This window comes from Molothrus ater, chromosome 1 (genome assembly GCF_012460135.2).
Source record: "Molothrus ater isolate BHLD 08-10-18 breed brown headed cowbird chromosome 1, BPBGC_Mater_1.1, whole genome shotgun sequence".
Lineage (NCBI taxonomy): Eukaryota > Metazoa > Chordata > Aves > Passeriformes > Icteridae > Molothrus > Molothrus ater.
Window position 1 is genome coordinate 4,658,559 of NC_050478.2, and position 20,697 is coordinate 4,679,255.

At 39.9% G+C, this 20,697-nt stretch overlaps 1 protein-coding gene across 3 annotated transcripts in view; it reads left to right on the plus strand.

Annotated features, from left to right (window-relative positions):
* Positions 1–20,697, plus strand: part of CTDSPL (CTD small phosphatase like) — an 86,670-nt gene that overhangs the window by 43,347 nt on the left and 22,626 nt on the right. Inside the window, exons 2-5 of one of the 3 annotated variants that reach the window (XM_036378970.2) lie at positions 5,635–5,789; positions 12,751–12,783; positions 16,304–16,357; positions 19,478–19,579. In XM_036378970.2, coding sequence (XP_036234863.1) covers positions 5,635–5,789; positions 12,751–12,783; positions 16,304–16,357; positions 19,478–19,579 — 344 coding nt within the window. The remainder of the gene's footprint in view (positions 1–5,634; positions 5,790–12,750; positions 12,784–16,303; positions 16,358–19,477; positions 19,580–20,697) is intronic. The other 2 variants (XM_036378971.2, XM_036378972.2) reach the window with 2 other exon arrangements.

A 20,697-nucleotide genomic window follows, 5' to 3' on the forward strand; every position in this document is an offset into this window, starting at 1 on the left:
GGGCACTGACCTAAAGAAATTCTCTCAAAAATAAAAATAAGTGACTTGGTTATTTTTCCCTCCTGTCCCCACCTACCTTATGTATTCAAGTTTTTTTCCTTGCCCATCAACTCCATCCAGAGCAAACTACTCATGGAATGCCTGGGAAACAGGTTGGTGGAGAGGGAGAGTCAAATGTTTTGGAAAGATTTTTTGTTTCACTAAACTAGTCTGGGATCTCTCCCTTCAAAGTAATAATTTCAGTGGAAAACCCAAAACCTTATTTTTAATTAATTGTCCTGCTGGGGGGAAAAGATTGCCAGTTTCAGTTGAAATGAATGTAATTCTGGGGTATCACATGCTGAATTTAAGCAGAGCAATTTGCTTGGGCTTTACATGCTTGAAGGTTAAACCAGTTGTGGGTGGTTGTTTCAGGTATGTGACAGTGCTTTTATTGCTGTTTTTGCTGCAATAAAAGGAGATGAAACCTTTCAATGATAAACTGTAAATGGCATTTTGAAACCAAAGTTATGAGAGCATCACATGCAGATTTGGCACCAGGTGTTGTAAAACAATTCCTGTCCTGGTCACATCACAGAAAGAGGAGCTGTGTCAGCAAGTTGATGATTTTCTATTTAACTGTTTCTGAGGCATGCAGGATATAAAATTTCTTACTTCTGAGAAGATCAGATACAGCCTCTTAAGAAGTTGGAGAAATTGGGCATTTCTAATCATGTATAGATTTTAAAACTGCTTCCTTTGAAGAAAGGCTTTGTTTAATATCACTTAATTCTGACTCTCCTCTTTCCATCCTGTGTTATAAACAAACTGATGGTGAGAGCTCACCACACCCAGATGTTCATTTCATTGCATTTATTGAGTTCATCTGTAAGCAGAGAAGTCTCCTCATTACCCAGTTGATATTATTTGAAGAACTGGATATTGCATTCATTTAATCAGGACAAATCCAGCAGTAATTAGCTGACTCCTGGCTGCAGAGGGGTGGCCTCAGAGCCTTCCAGTCACCCTGAGGTGGCTTCTTTTGGTGCTGTGGCTGCACAAGAATCTGCTTTTGTCATTTCACACCACCACAGCAAAATCTGATGGGGGAAGCCCTCAACTAAACTTTTTTAGAGTACAGTGCATGAGAGGAAAATCTTTTCCTTGGCTGTGTAAGTTGTGCTGCTGCTGGAGGTGTCCTGGTGGGAGAGCACCACAGCCCTTCTGCCTCCTCTTTCCTGTGTGTGAAAGGAGCTTGGAGAATGTGCTGTAAATTGCTTCTATTAGCACCTCTTGTATTAATTTCTGGTTTAACATTTGAGTTAGTATACTGTGTGTATTAATACCTGGGGTTTGTTATGGCCTTTTTCTCCCTGTTCTCTTGGAAACCACCCAGTATGGCTCCATACCTCCCATTTAAGCTTATGTGCTTGCAGTAATTTATTTTAAAAATTGCTTTTATCTTTCCTTGGGCTCCTCCCCAGCCTTAGCAGTGCTATGGGTTTGTTAAGACTTGCCAGAAGACTTCCATAAGCACAGTTCTGGGACTGTCTCTGAATTCCAGACAATTCAGGGATTAACATGCCCTCAGCCCCTGGGTGGCACAGGGGTCCTGGGCAGTGAGCCTTGTCCCTAGAAATGAGACCCTAAATTGGGGCCAGTCTGCACCAGAGTTACTTCCCTTCTAAGACTGTGCTGTTTGTGACCCTGGCTGCAAATAATATTTTACAAATTCAGGTAATTTGGCCAAGTGTTTCACTAAAGGCTCTTGCAGACCCCCAGGAGTGAAGCAGTTCTGGATCTGTGCACTCTGCTCTGCAGGGTGGCCTTAAACCACATGGAAAAGGAAAGAAAGTGCTCAAAATTAGTGAGGGAGAAGGCTATGTATTGGTTGGTGTATGTAAATAGATGTGTGTGTTTATATGGGCATCTGTATATAGATTTAAAATTTAACTGTGAAAAGTTGTAGGAAGGCAGCATGACTTTGAATGACTGGCCTTTAAAATAGCAGATGGAATTCAGTGTAGATACATGTGACATCTTCTGCATGGAAAGATATGAGAATTCCTGATTTTTATTTGCAGTGATGCCTGAAATCCCTTCTAATGAAGAGATCTTGGTGTTATAATCAGATCTGAAAAATCACATTAGCCCAATGCTCACTTGTTGTAACCCTCAAGTAAGATATTAAGAATTATTAGAAAAGCAAGAGAACAAAGCATTGTGTGGGTGTATAAATTCAAGGTGGAATTCCTTCCTTTCATCCTGGATATTGTGTGTGCTTCCAGTCCTCTCTTCCTGCTTCAAAAATACCAATTAGGGCCTGCAGAAAGGTAAGAAACAAGGATGCTCAGAGTTCTGAAGCAGCTGAACTCTTGGCTGAGCTGTGGACTTTCCTGCCATGTGATACTTTGGGCTCTAAAAGTTGGTGTAGGTGCAAAAAGTGATGGGGCAAGGCTGTGAAAGGGGAATTTGTTGAGGATTTTTGCACACACACATTTGGTGTGTTCAGATCCTTAAGCTGCACTTGGAGTGAACCTGGGCTGGTGGGAGGGGAGAGCAGCTCCAGCTCATCCTGAGCCTTCCTCAGCCCTCCTGCAGGCACCTGCTGCTCTCAGCCTTCTCTGCTTTCACAGATAACATATTTTCATGTTGTGGGGTTGCTCTGCCTGGGTTTTTTTGGGCCCTGGTGTTGACGTGTTCCGTGTGCAGGGTTTGAGATGGGAAACGTCGCTGAGGTGTCCTCGGTGCTCAGAGTGCTGGGGTAATGATGCTTCACAGTGTCTGGGGAGGAAATCAGCTCCAGAAACTGAGCTTGTAACTTCTAGCAGATGGAGGGGGGAGAAAAGAAAATCTTCTTTATTTTTTTTTAAATTCCATATGCTGGATGCTGCTCAGACCTGCAGTCTGGATAACTCGGTTTACCCTTCTATTGTTAGTACCTGCTCTCACCTATGAACTTTTTAAGGAATGCCAAACCTTTTTAAGGTTTTGTCCTCAGCATTTCTTTCTCCTTAAAATTTGCTGCCATCCAGAATGCCTAAATTAATGATGGTAATTCAACATCAGTGCTTCTTTGCACTTTTCTAGTTGTTATATTTGTGCTGTCACTGCTTCAAGGAGAAGAAATCCAGTAAACAGCACACAGATTGCAGGTGGCCCAGGGTAACTGAGGAGGGAGGAACTATTTTCCATGATGCACAACACTGTCAGAGTTACTAAAAATGAGATATGGGTGCAAACATCTTCTGTGTGTGCAGTACTTGTATTTTAATGTAACACAGCACATAAAACCTGAAAACTTCTGTTCCTTGCTGCATCCAAAATTATCATTTAAGTCACTGTGAAGCCTCTATAATAGCTTATTAAAGAAAATCCTGTTAAAATAACATTTAAATTAGTGCAAAGACCTGTTTGAAACAGCACTGTGTATGAATGGCAGAATTGTCAAGACTAAAAACCAACATGAAGGATTTTTTTCCTAGTAAAATGTTTCACTAAGTGAAGGGAGTGGCCAGATTTCAAATGTATGATTCAGTCCAAGTATTCTTAGAAGGTTTGAATCAATCAGCATTTTTTTGTCTAGAGATTTTTGAATGATTATTTAGACAATTTATTGTCTTTTTCTATGGTCAGTAGAGATGATACAACTATCAGTTGTGGAGTGGTTTTTGTGTTCCCATTGATCTGTTGTGCAGCTGATGCTGTGAGTTAGGAATTTAAGCACCCTGCTGTAATTGATACCTGCATTTAAATGAGATAATTTGCCCTCATATTTTTAAGCAGGGGCAGAAAATAAACCAGAAATTATTAGCAAGGTTTCTGTGGCAGTAGCTGTAGGCAGCAGGACACAGAGCATTGTTCCTCCTGTTCTAATTTCAGCATATTTCAATTTTTAATGTCGGAAAGGAGTTCTCCTTGCCAGGATTATATTGCACCAACCTTGCTTGTGCTGCAATACCATTTTCTCTGAGTGCTTTGAAAATGTCCTTCCCAACTGCCCAGGTATCCTTTGGGGATTTCTAAAACTGTGTTGTTGCAAACAGAATATGACATTTTGAGAATTAGCCTTTGACTGTAACTTGTAGCACTGGTGGCCAGAGTTCTTCCTGTGTTTTCTGTTTAACTGGAATATTGATAAGTGATGCTGGGTTGGTTTCAGTTTACAGGTGTTTTTTAAAGTAATGAAACACTTCCTTGAGAACACAAATCTCTGCACAGTTCTGACTTCATCCTGTTATCTGAGCACTTTTTAAAATAGTGAAAGTCTATAAAACCCATTTAGTTTTTGATACTGGTACTTTGCTCTTAATAGCAATTAATAACTGAACCTGAGCAGTGCTCACTGCCTTAAAGTGGAAAAGTATTTTGGCAGATATGGAAATGTTGGGACTTACTAAGAATTTCATGTACCCTCTAATTTTGGGATTGGGGGGGGTGATTTCCTACCCAAAGCAGGAAAGAAATACTTCTAAATAAGCATTATCTACAAGCCTGATAATAGATCATTAAAATATTTGGTGAATAAATCAAGTATTACTTAAAACATTCTAAAACTCTTCTCCAACTCTTTATTTTATTATTTTTTACTTTAATGTGTATTCAGGAGTGTTTTTTTCTTAGGGGAATCCCTAGATGTCTTAGGTGCATTTCTTTTCTCTAAACTATTGCTTTCAATTTTGTTTTCATTCCTTAAAAATGCTACCCTTGCTTTCATTCAGCTGTAAGTAATTTTTTACCACTTTAGGGTTATTTTTATCCTGGTAGACCAGTGAGCAAGTTGAAAGTCAAGGCCAGGGCTCCTGTTTCTTGAGAACCACCCTTGTTGCAGCCTCTGTGTTGTGTCTTCTGTCCTCCAGCAATGCTGTCAAACAGAGGAAACTCAGCAACCTCTCAGAGATTTTCCTGACCCTTGCAGGACTTGTAAATGTTCCACACACGATTGTGTAGTTGTGTAGAAACACTACAGGAAGCATTTAGTGCATCTCTGGTTTTAGATCTCTTTGCTTCCTCTGTCCAGAGATGAATTTTAGCACTGAGTTATTTTGTGTAATTACAGTATCCACCTTGGATGTTACTGGGAAAACTCTCTGTGTTGTCTCAGTGTGATTATGCAGAGTTCCAGGATGTCACTGTACGAGTCTGGCAAGGGAAAAAATGTGTTAAAAAAGAAGAAGAGCAGTCTCAATCTGCTGGAAAATCTCTGTAATCTTAAGACTTGATAAAAATTTCTGGGTATAGCAACCCTACATCTTCAATTCAGTTGTTGTAATCTAGAAAAACAGATCTGTACCACATGAATTTATTTTTCTGCTGTGTGTTTTTTTCCCCCAGTGTCCCAATGTAATACCTGGAAAATCTCAGTAATCTTAAGACTTGATGATAAAGATTTCTGTGTACAGAAACCCTACATCTTCAATTCAGTTGTTGTAATCTAGAAAAACAGATCTGTACCACGTGAATTTATTATTCTGCTGTGTGCTTTTTTCCCCCCAGTGTCCCAATGTAATACCTGGAAAATCTCAGTAATCTTAAGACTTGATGATAAAGATTTCTGTGTACAGAAACCCTACATCTTCAATTCAGTTGTTGTAATCCAGAAAAACAGATCTGTACCACATGAATTTATTATTCTGCTGTGTGTTTTTTCCCCAGTGTCCCAATGTAATATCAGCTTGAAGAAGCAGAGGAGTCGAAGTATCTTTAGCACCTTATTCTGCTGCTTTCGTGACTACAATGTCGAGCCACCATCCACCAACAGCACCAGTGCTCTGCCTCCTTTGGTGGAGGAGAATGGAGGACTTCAGAAGGTCAGGATTTTGCCTTATTTTGCTGTCATGTGGGTGTTTTGTAAGCAAGGATTAATTCTGCTTCCAAAGGTTTGTCCTGACAGATTTCCCTCGTGGGGAACAGCTGTGAGGTACAGGAAAAAAAAATGCTGGCTTGATGGTGGATTGCTAATACTGACTATTTATCTGGAATATAAAACTGATTTTTCTCTTGTGGGTGTTGGCACTTTACATTCTGTAAACCAGCATTTAAAAACTGACTAAGACACTAAAAAAATGTAGACTCCTTGTAAAATTTCAGCTGCTGAGTTGTCCCCAGCTTTGGTTCCCTTTCCTGGTTACAGGAAAGTTAAATTGTGCCCCACTGGAGCATAGTGGAACCTTCTGAACATCATTTTAAAGGGTTCTCAGTGACATAAAAACAAATCAAAAGAACCATTATTATTTAGACTTTTTTTTTCTAAGCAGTCCACTTATATTCAAGACATACTGAGTCCAGGGATAGCAGCTTTTGGCCATTATTTTTCCAAGTTACTGAGTTTTGTTTAATGAGTTAAATGAATGGATGGAGATTTTAGATGCAAATACAGATAGAATACAAACAGTGCAGCACAAATTTCTTCTTTATAAATCTGGTAACACTGAGAGCATTTGCGTTATGGACTGAAGAATTTCAGATCAATATGGCAAATAATGCCAAAGTTTTCCATGCAGTTCCAGGACTCTGAGGTTGTGAATCCATGGTGGAGAATAATGGCAGAAATGGAGATGTCTCTGAGTTTTTTACCCTTCTGCTTTTCACACAATTTTTCATGTCTGATGCAGCTGATTCCTTCCTTCCCTTGTCAGGTCCATTTTATTCTGGTTTGATTTCTGCTGGTTGTGCTTTGAATTCTGAAAAGCTCAGGAGAAAGAGCAAGGAAGTGTTTGGTGGGAGAGAGGGAAGGAGAGCAGATGAAAGTGATGGAGATTTTGGTGTGGAGGTAAAGTCTGAACTGTAACAGTTCCTGCTGAAACTGCTCTCACAGAGGTAAAATGCCCTGAAAATCCTGCCAAGAGGAGGGATTGTCCATGTATTTTTAGACCTCTTCTGCTAGCCAAGGTACATTTTGAGTGAAAGGAGGGAAATCTAGCCTGGATGTGCTGAAGGGAAACTGAGGAGTGTGTAACATGGATGCACACATTCATCTGAGGAAAAAAAAGGGATGGGAAGCTACTTTAATTTTCTTTTCCACTATGCTGGGGAATGGAAAGCAAAAAGAAGTGAGGCTACTGGCAAAACTACAGCTGAGAGAAAATGGGACTTCAGTAGAAACAAAAACATAAAACCAAGTTTGTTTTCTCTGTAGAAAAACGTGAGTGAAAACGGTCTGGAGTCAGTAGTGTCCAGATTGCATTTTGCAAAACAATTCTTTTCAAAATGTATCTTGTGCCTTGAGAGGTTGCATGGGTGTCCACACAAGTTTTCATCCTCACTCTGTGCTGCCTCACTGAGCAGTTCTGGAGTTTTACAGTACTTGTACACAAGACCAGGGCACAAATCACAGCATTCCTAAAATGACCAGATCAAAATGTACAAGATTAAAAAAAATTCAAAGAATATGTTGAAGAGAATTTAATTAAAGAGTGTTTTCTTCAACTGAATGAAAGGCACTCAGATTATTAATCTTATTAGAAGAAATCAATATAGCTGAACTTTCAGGTGGTTCTTGAGGTAAAATAAGTCTGTGACATTGCTATTTTAAATGCTGTCTTAAAGATTAATAAACTCTATATGTGTTTATGCTGTTTTTATTTTGAGTGCTAACACAGTGTAAGTAGGAAACTCTTCTAAAGAAATCAAAAGAGCACTGAAGACTTTTGAATATGTTTGACTATTGTTCCACTGTTGGACTGGTGATTTTGACCAGGAGAGCTGTTTCAGAGCTGTGCAGGCTGCTTGAATTTGGTGGGGTTACACTGAGCATCTTGTCTGGATTCAGAAATAAGTAAGGTGGGGGAAGCACCAGTGTGCCTTGCATTCTAAATTGGTGAAATGAAATGTCCAGGAATGACAAAATTGCCTCTCAGGAAAGAAAATGAAACCTGACAACCCACTGCTTAAATTCCTCTGCTGTTTCATTAAAGCTCTTTTTTTGCATTAGTTTCACTGCCAGGTAGGAATTGTTGAAATTCTGTTAAGCTGCTGCTCAGATGGTCACTTGGTTAAATCTGCTCTCTCTTCTGTGTTTTATTAATTATTTATCCCATCACTGTTCACTTCTGGCTGGGCCCAGTCAGTTCATATGTTGTGACCCTTTCTTTAAAAAATGGACAAAGAAAATTGCACAATAATGTCAAGCAGTTACCACCAGAAATGAGTATAAAATGGCTTGGAGGTACTTCCCTCATGTCTTTGCTGTTCAGTGGAGTTGGTACATGAAAACTGATGATAAAGACTTCAGAGGAAGGGAAGGAATGGGGGAAGCTTCTGCTGATTTCACTGGAATTCCGAGTTCTGTGTTGCTTCTGGCACATTCTGAAGCTGATGTGATAAGCCCACTTCCTTCTAATTAGGAATCTTGATTTTTGTAAATGCTGCCCTGTTCAAAAGGAGAGAAAGTGGGGGAAGGGTATTTTCTGAAGTAGTTGAAAACACAGCACTGAAATTTTGTTCAGAATAATTGGGATGTGTGAGACAATTCTTATTGTTGTTATTATTTGGCTCTAGTAGAAAAAATGAAATCAGTGCTTCAGATTAATCAGTGCTTCATGAGGTGACTTGATGGTGCTTGACATGTCGAGTGTTCTGTCACTTTTCATGGGGTTGGAAGAAACACCAAATTGAGCATGGTTTTGATTTAAGATTTACTTTCAGTGCTGAATTCTGTTCTGTAAGTGGGGGAAAAAAAAAGCCCAAAAACTTCTTTAAAGTATTAAGGTCTCTTTTAAACCTTCTACTCACAGAGCAGCTGCTTGTCCAAGTGTGACTCTAATACTGGTAATGAATGGTCCATTCTGTCTCTAAAGTTTCAATACAACATTTTTTTCAATAATAACTTGTATTTACTGAAACTGTGGCATATTTGTTTTCCTTCAAATGCAGCAGCTATTCAGCAGAGCAGAAGATGCACTGTAAGATGTAACATTTGTGGGTATATCAGCCTGCCTGCAGCTCAGATGCTGAGCCAGATGTGTCACTTGGGAGCACAAAATACTGAGCCTCATTAACTCCTTTATAATATTTTCCTGCCTCTTCTGCAGCAGGCAGCTCCCCAACACCTTCCAGCCACTGTTTTGTTGTTTTTTTTTTTTCTTTAGAGTGTTGGGAAAGAGAATTGTGTTTTGTTTTCTTTGGGATAAATTCAAATTTCAGTTTCCATTCTTCAGTTAGCAACTTGAATCAATTTTTGTATTTTCTGCTTGTAAGTTCTTTCTTCTGGGTAAGTTTGTTACCTGACTTCTAAGGTGTTTGTAGGTACAGATTTCATTCATTCAGACTTGAAGGAGGAGTCCAGATAGAAAAAGGTGAGAAAAGCAAGATACAAACTCTTTTTTCCCTTTGCTTTCAGTCGTGGTGGGTGAGGGAGCCCTGACAAGTCTGTGGGCACTTTGCCATTTCACTCCCAACCCACTTCCACTGGAGTCATCCTTGCTTTTGTTTCACAGCAAGATCCAGATCAGGCTGATGGCTCCAGTTAATGAGGTGAAGCATGAATGAGGAAAGGGATTTTTATAGTTGCTGGGTTAGAGGAGAAGCTCTTGATCCACACACAGCAGGGAAGAAGACAGAGGAGGATTTTTCTGGGGGCTACAGCTGCTCCCTCTGCTTTTCCTGTCACTGAATTTCCACCTCACTCCAAAAGTTGCGGTTCCTCCTCCCCACTGCATGATGCCATCATCTCCCAGAGGAATTCCTGTCACTGAATTTCCACCTCACTCCAAAAGCTGTGGTTCCTCCTCCCCACTGCATGATGCCATCATCTCCCAGGTGGTGTTGGGAAGCAGTGTAGATGCTCTGTGGTTGTGTCCCCAACACTCTCTTCTGCTTCAGGGGTCTCTGTTTATAACATAGTACAGGGAAAAGGATCTTCTCTCAGTCCCACATGAATGTGGCCCAGCAAAATGAGAAAACAGCTTGGAGGGAGCACGTTCTTGAGGTCAAAGTAGCACCTGCTTCGTGCTGGAGACCTTGAGGAGCAGCAGGAGTGTGGGCTCTGTGATGGGGACATCATTAATGACAGGCTTGCTGAGCAGAGGTGGGAATCCATCTCCATGTGAGGCAGATAGATGAGATTGATGTAAATCATTGTGCTTTGTCTCCTGCTTAACCTTGGCTGATCAGAGCAGGAAAATTGCACGTGTTTGGTTCTGTTGGTCACCATTGAGATGTGGTGTGGAAGGTGTGTTTAGAAAACAAGATCTCCTCTCCATACCTGTTCACAGAATTCCCAGAATGACCAGGTTGGAAGAGACCTTCAAGGTCACAGAGTCCAGCCCAGCCCCAACAGCTCAACCGAACCCTGGCACCCAGTGCCACATCCAGGCTTTGTTAAACACACCCAGGCATGGGGACTCCACCACCTCCCTGGGCAGCCATTCCAGAACTTTCTCACTCTTTCTGTGAAAAACTTTTCCCTGCTATCCAGCCTGTATTTCCCCTGGTGCAGCTTGAGGCTGTGTGCTCTGGTTGTGTCAGTGCTGCTGGAGAAAGAGCCCAGGGCCAGCTGAGCACAGGCCCCTTTCAGGAGCTGCAGAGAGTGATGGGGTTCCTCTCTTTGCCCACTTGTTCTGACCTTCTTGGCTTCCCAAAAAGTCTTCTTTATTAAGAGACAGCTTGAGAGTTTGTCAGATCATTTAAGTGTCAAATAATAACTATACTGCTGTTTTAAAAGAGCCTGTCGTGGTCTAGAGCAAGCCTTGTGCTAAGGAAACTAATAGGATAAATCTGTTATTTTGGTCAGCTTCTTCTCTAAAGTGCAATAGCTCCTTATCTTTCAATACAGACTGCTCTGAAAAAAAGCAAAATATTGTGGCCTGTCACTTGGTGCTCATTGAGGCAGTGTAAGTGAGGAACACCGTGCTGGAAATTGTTGTTTCAAACTAAAAATTATGCAGCTAAAGGAAAAGATAGGATTTATCATTCCATCTGTATATAGCATGGAAAAAATAAAACCCATTAAAAAAACCCCTGTATTCAATGGCTAGGGACAAATCAGTTCCTGGGTTGTCTTAGGGATACAATAGGGAAATTTTGGCATTCTAGGAACAGCTTTGTTCTGTTACCAACATCAGGAGCTCGTGGAAAGCCTTCAACAAATGCAGTCATCTGTCATCTCTTTCAACCTCTGCTGCTGTGACCCATTTCCCTTCCTGTTCCAAGGCATTAGGAAATGAGGCAGGACCTTGTAAGAAGTTTCCCAGAGCAGGCTTGTTTTTAAGAAACATTTGCCTGTTCATGAACACTTTTGCTTTCCCAGCAGACTCTTGCACTTCTTTCTTCTTGTTTTTCCTGTTCTCATTTCTCTTACTACTGTTTTGATTTTTGCATAGGTATTTCCAGGGTTCCTCTTAAGAAATTTGCTTGTTTCCCCTTTTTTTTTTAAATTTAATTTAAGAAATTCTTTGAGAGAAATTAAGCAAACAGTAATGCAACTTTGGTTTTGGGTTCCCATGAAAGTCAGTTCCACTAACAGGACATTAATATATTGAATTATATTTTTTTTTGTATTCTTATTGCTGTTACCCTGAGTAAAACCTGTATTCTTACCAACTTCGTGTGTGTGTTTTTCTAGAAATCAGGTACTTTTTACTAGTGCCAAGTTTTTGATAGTTCATGGTAGTTGCTCCTTCAGGTTCTCAGGATTTTGGGCAAACTTCAGTAAAAAAATTTCTGCTGAGCAGCACTAAAAAAGAGCACTTTAAAAATAATACAGAATTATTTCTGTTTGTCAGTGATGTGTCAACACTGGTAGACTTGAAAACAAATAAGCATGAGGCTTCTTCAGCTGGAAGAGGCTGTTCTAGAATTGAAAACAGCCCTTTCAATAATTTCTCTGCTGGAGATCACAGCCTGTGTTGCCCAAATATTAAAGAATAAAATCATCTACCCAAGCAACATCTATGCTAGAAGGATCAGCTTCCTTTTTTTTTTTTTTTAATGTGCTGTGCCCACCAGAAAATAAAGTTGTTTTTGAAGTATTAGATCAGAAAACAGAATTCTAGCTTCAAAAATCTCTTACAAATTTGAGTGAGAGTTTGAGAAAATAGAATTCTAGCTTCAAAAATCTCTTAGATATTTGAGTGAGAGTTTGAGTTGAATGAGAGTTGCCCATTTGAGCTGGGCTTTGTCCATTTTGGGGCTGTCCTTGTTTCTGGATGTCCAAGGATGAGAAGGAAGGATCAGGCTTGGCCAAGAATTTCCTGCCTTCTCCCAAGGGTAGTGCAAAAGTTGAGACCATTGGGAGCAGCACTGGCAATGCTGGATGGAGCAAGTGGAATTCCTTGGATTAGTTGAACATCACTGTTGACCATCCTCATGTCCTTCTCAGACATTCTGCTGTTGCCTGAATAAAAATGCTGTTTTTTCAAGTCAGTTGTCTCAAATGAAGGTGGGCTCAAGGAGTGGGGTCCTGCCAGGCTCTGGCTCAGCCTCTTGCTGCTGCAGTGCAAATTGACAAATATACCCATTAGTAGATCTGAAAGCTGAAAAAGTTCCAGTAAATACAGGTACTTTCTTATTGTCATCTCTTATTAATCATAGCATGGGTTTTATCAGTCCAGTCTCTTAAAAATCATAAATGGCAGTGTACTAACAGATCATTTCAGCAACTAAAATGCAAAATCCTCTTTGTTTTGGTTTTTTTTTTTTACCCTAGTTTCTTGACTACTTGGAACTTTTGGTTTAAGATGTTTGAGTGCTACATTTACTGCTCCAGACCTTTGTTCTACCCTTTAAAAGCCATTACCCTTACAGTGATTTTTTTTTTTTCTTTTTCCCCAGGGTGACCAGATGCAGGTCATGCCTATACCAAGTGTATGTATTTTTATCCCTTTTTCTTTTAATAATTTTCATGACTTTTGCTTTGATTCATTTTATGTTGCAGTCTAACAGGTCTGTTTTGTGTTGCATGTTAACAAAAGGGTTTTATGTTCTGTCTGTAATGTTGTATCCCCAGAGGTGGATTGAACTGCATGTCTTCTACAGGGACTGAAAGAAGAGTTTGGGTTTTATCTGGGTTTCTTCTGAATTTTTAGCCTTTTGAAAACACATGACATAGTCTGAAAATTATAACAAGAGGCAAAAGGTGATTCATCATCATTATGTGAGACACAATTACAAAAACCTTTTCCTCTCATTTTCCTCTATATACCAGTTGAAAAGAAGAGTTGGAAACTGCATAATTTATTTGAAATAAGTCACATTTAGAAAGCAGAGCACACTGACTGTTGCTCATCCCTGCACTTGTTTGAGATGATGCTCTTGGTATCAGCTGCTGCTTTATGAGCCTCAGTATTTCTGTTTATCTTTCCTTGATTAAACTTGGAATGCTGTTTGGCATCTGAATTATTTTTCAAAGCTAAATAAAAGGAAGAAAAAAACCAAGTCCTTCAAACTGAAGCTTTTAATTTAATTAGTTTTAACCTTTTTTGGTCAAAAAGCTGCTCTTTCCTTTACAAAGATGAAGGCTTAGGCTTTGTAAAGCTGAAAATACTTTTTTTTTTGAGCTCCTTTGCTGTTTACAAGACTTCATCATTGCAGAGTTTCCCAGCAAACAGCAGTGCTGATGTGTGGAGATAATGACCCAGCCCTCTTGTTTGAGATATTTGGTAGCTTTTAAAGACCTGGATATTCCCCAAGATGCCATTCTTTATCTTCTTTCCCTTCCTTCTCACGTAGCCCAGCATTCCAAATCCTGCTGTAAGAATCCCCCTGTCTGTGCTGCAGTGCACCAGTGCCAGGAGATCCCTGGGACTGGGCACATCTTCCCTCTTCCAACAGCTTTTCTTGGGTTTGAGAACTGTTGGAAATTCCTCTTTACTGCTTACCTGTTATTTCTGGTGTGGCTCATGCATGGTGTGTATGCAGGCAGGCATGGGCATGCATGTGATTTGTATTTCTGCAAGTCTAGGAATAGAAAAACCTCAAATGTAAATCAGAAAATACTGATTTCCAAACTACTTTTCTTTTTTACATACCTGCCAAATTCTGTTAGGTGACTGCAGTTGCTCCACCAGGAATTATTTGAACATGAAACATGTTCTGGCTGTGCTCTGACCTGGAATAAAACCTTTCCCAAGAGTGACTGTAGGTACTAACAGAATAAGAATTCAAACAGAACAGAATTTTGGAAGGATAAATGAGTAGAGCTCTGACAGGTACAGAAATTAAATCAGATGCTTTGTTAGAACACTGTCTTTGCAATGTTAAAGCAGTGCTCTGTTAGATTTGGGCAGTGGTAGGAAAATGAATGATTCAAGAAGGGCCATCTTATTTTTCCTCCTTTTTTTTATTATTTTCTTTAAGCTCAGCTGTGATTTTGCAGACACATTCCCAGCACTAACAAGGCAGTAAAATCAACTTCTCCCTGCAGTCATGATGTAGAGTTCTGAGCAAGCAGGTGACTTTAAACACTCCTTCCCCTTCTCCAGTGCCATTTGATGCTTCTCCTTGCAGCAGGACAGGGCAGTGTTGTCAGGCAACCATGGCCCTTGGGCACTGCTGTGACATTTACTCCCAGGATCAAAGAGCTGCTGCCTCTCAGGAGCCAGCCAGCAGCACTGTGTCATCAGCTAAATAAAGCTGCAAGGGAGCTGCACATGCAGGGAGTGCTAGGAAGGAAAATGCAGGCTTGTCTTAGGAAAAACACCTAAAATTGAAGTGTTGCTCTGCTGGTCTTAGGAGGGGTGTTGGTCCAAGACAGCTCTAATTTTGTGTTTCAGACCCATTAAGGCAGAAATTCTTGATTTTCTGCTACCTAGGGATGAGAAGTGGGGCTGTGTGAGCTGCAGTGTCTTGTACAAACCAGGAGAAAAATCTTCTGAACAGACCCAGAGCTTGGTCACAATTCAGTGGACATTTACATTTTACAGGGCTGGTTGCAAATGTCATCAGTTCAAGTGTTCAGAGATTTCCTGAGTGGCTCTAAAAAGAGCTCTGCCCACTCCCCACTTTCAAATTGAAGCCTCCAGTCAAAATATGAGGATTTCTGGAGCTTTTTTGTGCTTTTTATTGTGTATTAAACCTGGCATTGTGCTGAGGTCACCTGTTTGAAAGCTTCCATTGCTTCATGTGCAGTTTGCATTGCTTTTATTTGCATTTATGTGTGCAGTTCAGTGAAGTGGATCTTCTGCTCAACCAGATTTGTCCTGTATTAATTGAACTGGATTGAAAAGTTTGACTTAATGTGAATTTTTGCTTGGTTATTGATAAAGGTGACTGCTAAACAAGAAATATTCCAGCTTCAAGTTAGTTGCTTCAGAAAATAGAAACACCATTACTTTGGAGGGTTTTTTTAAAATATGAACTTTACTGTGTTTGTAACTCATATTTTGAAACTGTTTCCAGTTAAGGCATAGGTTAAAGAGCAGCATAATTGATTATTTCCTTATACTGCAAAATTAATTATTTTTAGGGCTGAAATAAACACAGAATTTTTAAAAAGGCAAGCCCAAAACATCCCCAGCTGACACATTTTGATAGACCTGATGACAAATGTAAATGTAGCTCAGGATGCCTGTGTTTTCATGGATTTTATTCAGCTTTGTATGGAAAGGATAAGGTAGAGAAATCATACAGTGGTTTGGGTTGGAAGGAACTTTAAAAGATTATCTCCTTCCAACCCTCAAATCAAAGCAGACCCATAGCAGCTTCACTATTGTATATTCTTTTGAATGAAGATGGAATTCTTTTGAATGTAGATGGAAATAAAAAGCCATGCTTGTGCAACAAATTAAATGAGATATTGTCAAACTTCAACTCTTAAATGAGTTGGAGTGTCCACTTTTGTTCAGCTTAAAATTCCACTGCTAAGGAGTGCTATCAAAATTATCCCTCAGAATCCCTGCAGGAGTTAAATCTTAGCACAGGGATATTGGGGCTTTTTTCCACTTGTCCTCACCTACATTAGCTAAATCCTTATTATAAATTTTTGTAGAAGAAATTTTGGGAGCTGCCTGCTCCACAAGAGGAGCTGGCATCTTCTGGCAGCTGTGTTTTAAGTAGGAATGATTTATCTTCTGTAAGAATATTTCTGCACATAGCTGCTGGGAGAAGCTGTTAGCCCTGCAAGTGCAGCCCAGAGTGTGAGCAGAGGACACAAACAGTAAATTAATGTGCTGCACTTGAGCTTAACAGCACTGCCAGGACAGAGAGAATAAAAAAAGGCTTATTAATTCTGATACCTGTGGGAAATACAGGCCTACAGGGAGTAGAGCTGATGGTTGTTCTGTACAGTGAATTTCTGCAAGATTTGTGTTGACCAGCTGTTGATGCTTCAACCAAAAGTCCTGTTCTCTTGCCGCCACCATCCCCTTTTTTTTTGTTTTTTTCTTAGGGAATTTACTATTTCCACGGGACTGAAGCAGTGCAGCAGTCGTTCCACTACAAGGTCTGTTGAGCTGATCAGCCCTGAGACCTGGCTGGAATGCATAAATCCCAACCAGTGACTAGTTGAATTTGTGTACAGTTTGTGTCTTGTTGGAATTGAAGAGCAAACCAGTGGGATAGCACGTGTCATTTTTCTGCTGAGTTCTGTGGAGGGCTTTGTGCAGCCTTTTGGGGGAGTGTTGCATAGTAAATATGAGTTGCTGTTAGCCACAATGAAATATTTTTAATCATCTCAGATGTCTTGAAGTGATGTGTGTAAAAAAATAAAAGACATTGTCAAACTTCCATAACTATTCACTGTTAACTGTGATGGAAATCTGGTATTTAGAACTCTTCTTGGGTATGTCTCCATTAGTGAGAAAATTAAAATACAGTGTTGAGTAATGCTTGTTTCTGACTAAAAGCTTTGCTGCCCTTGACAGGTGGAAATTGCTTTAGATCAGAACGCTTGAACAGCAAAACAAATGGGCTGATACTTTGCATACAAATCCTTTCAAGTTCCTAAAAGCCTCAAAAATGCCACCCTTGCTCCCAAGTCCTTCACCAGCTATTTAGCAGCCTCACAACTTGCAGTGGCTTCAGCTTCAGAATAATTTCCTTCTCCCTATTATCAAAAGGTGATTGTTTTCACAGTTGAGGGCAACAGAATTGCAATTTGTCAAATGGAAAATTCATTCTTCAAAAGTGTGAACTTAAGGACACAAGATCAGGTTGAACTCAAGATGCCAAAGCTTGTGGGAGAGTTGGTTTTGCCCTTGTTAGATGAAGTTAGGTCAGAAACTGCACATGATCTCCTAAAGCAGTACTGAAGAGGGAGAGGAGCTCCAGCAGTGACCAGAATCTCTGTGTGGGTACCACAGGGGAATTGTGCCTCTCCCAGCCACTGCTTTTGGGAAAGCAGAGGTGCAGGTGGGTGAAAAAAACAGTTGCAGGTCACCTCACTGTGTACATTCAGGGAATTTGGGCTCTCAGAGATGAAAGTTCTTGCATTTTGTAGACCTTGGTGTGTGTCCATCCTTTTCTTGATGACAAATGCAACAGTTTGCAGCTAAAAAAATAAAGATATCTGTAAGACAGTGCTCATATTTTTCCTACATGCATTGTTATGTGGAAAAATGTATAGTTCCATTTATTTTCCATAGATACAGATATTTTCAGATATTCCTTGGATAAGGAATTCACATAGCAGAAGGAATTTCTGGCTTTGAACTGCCTGTGCAAATTAATGTAGTCAAAAATTCAAAGGAGATAAGAGTTTTGAGTACAATAAACTGAGCTATTATTTTTTTAAGAAGTATGTTTAAGGTTTCCTGGGACGTTCCTACCTTTTTACCATCCTCAAAGACAAGAACTATTGGAACATGGGTTCTGAAGATTACTGTTTTTAAATGGGTCAAATTTTTCTTTCTATAAGCTTTTACTTTATTTAGGTTGCAAGTTTGGATCCTTCTTAATATGAAAAACTGAGGTGGGGTGCTAAATACCTTTTAGGCTTTGAATAGAAGGAAAAAACCAAAATTCTTTAGGTCTGGTTCTAGCTGCCCACAAGCAGAGGTGGAACTGAAGCAGCTGTGGGGCTGTCCATAACCTAGCCCAGGGTGTTGTATAAATTCCAGCCTGCTTGGGTGGCTGTGGAGCCTTTGCAGGCATTAGGCAGAAGCTGTTTTAATTGGAAGGTCCTTGTCAGATGTGTGCTGAGAGGAAATGCACTGAGAAAAGTGGTTTTAGGCAGGGCAGCTTCCAGTTTGGTGGCTGAGGGAACTGTTGTCAATGTTAATTGTAAGGAACTTAATCAATTGCAGTGAATGCTCCTAAAAATCCCCCAAGAACTCCTGCTTTAGCTAAAACCACTTAAATTAAGTCCAGAATCTGATTTGTTAGGTGCTTCATTTAAGAGTTTATTAGGCATCACTGGCCAGTATCTATCAAGGTGATAGATTGAATTGAATCTATCTAACCACTTGAATTCAGCCAGTGGTTGATGATCTGTCCTGGCTGCTGGAGGGTGGCCCTGCCTCACCTGTGTCACCCCTGCCTGCACAGGGGTGGCCTCAGATCTCTGCCAGCACCCCTGCAAAGAGCAAACCCATAAATAAATATAAATGATAAATGATGAATCCTCACCAGAGCCACAGTAAACAGATAAAATATAGGAAAAGAATGGAGTTAGAGTTGTGTATCCAAGACTAAATTAATTTAATTTCCTCTCTGTCTTAAGCTTCTCCCTACTGATGCTTTTCTCTAAAGCTAATCCTTTTCTTTCATCAAAAAAAACCCCAAGTGGCAGCAGTGTTTCAGCTCCAAATGGAAGCATTCTCTCCCATTTCTGTGATTTCAGAAAATATGCAGTACCAAAATCTAAAGCAACGTATTTCTATTGCAAACTGGGGTGTTGAAATGGGAAATGATCCAAAGAATATGAGACTCTGCATTGCTTTCAGAAAAATTATCAATTCATGGGATTGGTGCCATTTTTAGTAAGGGCAGTGTGCTGTAGAAGAGCCCAGTTCAGGTTCTTCACTGCAGGTTTAATACCTTGACTGGGAGCATAATTCACATGGAAGTTGATCTCCACACTCCTAAGTGGTAAAAACAAGAGTGAAGACATGTCCTGGAAGATAAAATTAGTAATGCTGTCTTCCATCAGGATGGATTCCTCAGTTTCAGCATTTTTCATGGCAAACAGAAATAATGATTTGTGTAAATGTCCATCAGCCTGATATGGCTGCAAATGACATTGGCTGGAAATAGGATAACAACAGCAACCAAACCAGGCATTGGGAAAAGAGCCACTGGAAAAAGATGTTGTATCAAATATCCTGGTTTTATGATTTTTTTTTTTTGATAGTGGTGATGTTTTACCATTTTCATTTCCAGTGCTTTGGAGGTCGTGCTAAACAAGGCTCTAATTTAAAAAAGAAAAGTTTGTATGGGTATTGCAATTGCATGAGCCATTAATATCCATACATAAACTTGGGATGAGCCCAGAAAATCATTTGATTTCAAGTCATGTATTCCAGCTGCCAGTAATTACTAGAATAGTAATGTTGACAGAAGGGTGCCTCTTCCATAGATGTTTTACTTTCTTTTTGTTGTCTTCCTCTTTTCTTTTTATTTATAGCCACCAGCTAAATACCTCCTGCCAGAACTGACAGCATCAGACTATGGGAAGAAGTGTGTGGTCATTGATTTAGATGAAACTTTAGTGCACAGTTCATTTAAGGTAAGTAAATTCAAAAGGGATCTCTTGCAGCTTGAATCTGTCAGTGAATGCTGCAGGAGCTGTTAAGCCTCTTAACACTTGAACTCCTCTTACATCCTCTGCCTGGGAGTCCTCATTGCCTCTCCTGTGATTATTCATCCTAATTTAGCTCTCAGGGGAGTAACAACAGAGATTGCTTTCTTAATTTAATTTTATTTTTTTGAGAAAATCACACTGACTGCAACAAGGCCTGGAATAGGCATTGACTGCAGGGCTTTAAGTATTCCACCACAGACCTGTGTTTTGGACAGGTCCAAAAATTTGTTGCTTTGAAAATAGGGGTTTGTTTTTGCAGTTTAAATAATGCCATAGTTAGTGTAGGAGAATGGAGAATCAGCACAGCTTTCTGCTGGGTTAGATGTACCTTAAACCAGGAGATTTTGGGCACCAGGGGTGGCTCTTCTCTCTTGCTGGAGGATGTTGTTTTCCTGATCCCAGCAATTGTTTTTAGGTAGTTAGTTTTCAGAGCAGGAAAGCAAATACCATTTAGCTGTTGGTGGTGAGTCAGTCATCTTCAAGAAGCAGCTTCTGTAACCCTTCAGAGTTCAGCATGTGCTGAAGGTACTGGTATTTTTTCTGTTGTTTAAGTAGGGCTGAAATTAGGAGACTTCAGAAATACAGAGTCTAAATTGGCTTAGGGCACTGATAGCATTTCTGGTTAGTACAGCTAATACTGATAAAGCATCTGCTGGTTTTATACATTGATTGGAGAATTTATAAAAATTGATACTGTTATTTTACTACTCCCAAACCAGATTAACCACCCTTACAGTCTTCTAGCTGCTTGCACTGCATTTTTCACTGGAAGCATCAACTCCACTTTTTAATCCTTCACTTGTTCATTGCCAATATTTAAAATGCAAACTTGTAATTCATGTTGTGGTTAGAATTTGGCAGCAGCGTCTCTTTATTGACTTAAAGAAAACCTTATATGGAAATATTAGAACAAATATTCCTGTGCCTCAGACTGAAATGAAGATTTTTTTTTTCCTCTGTCTTTGTTGTGCCTGATGGTACAAAATAATTTCTTGTACAGGAACCTCCATGCCATATATGTCTTGTGTAGCCAGACTGAGCTT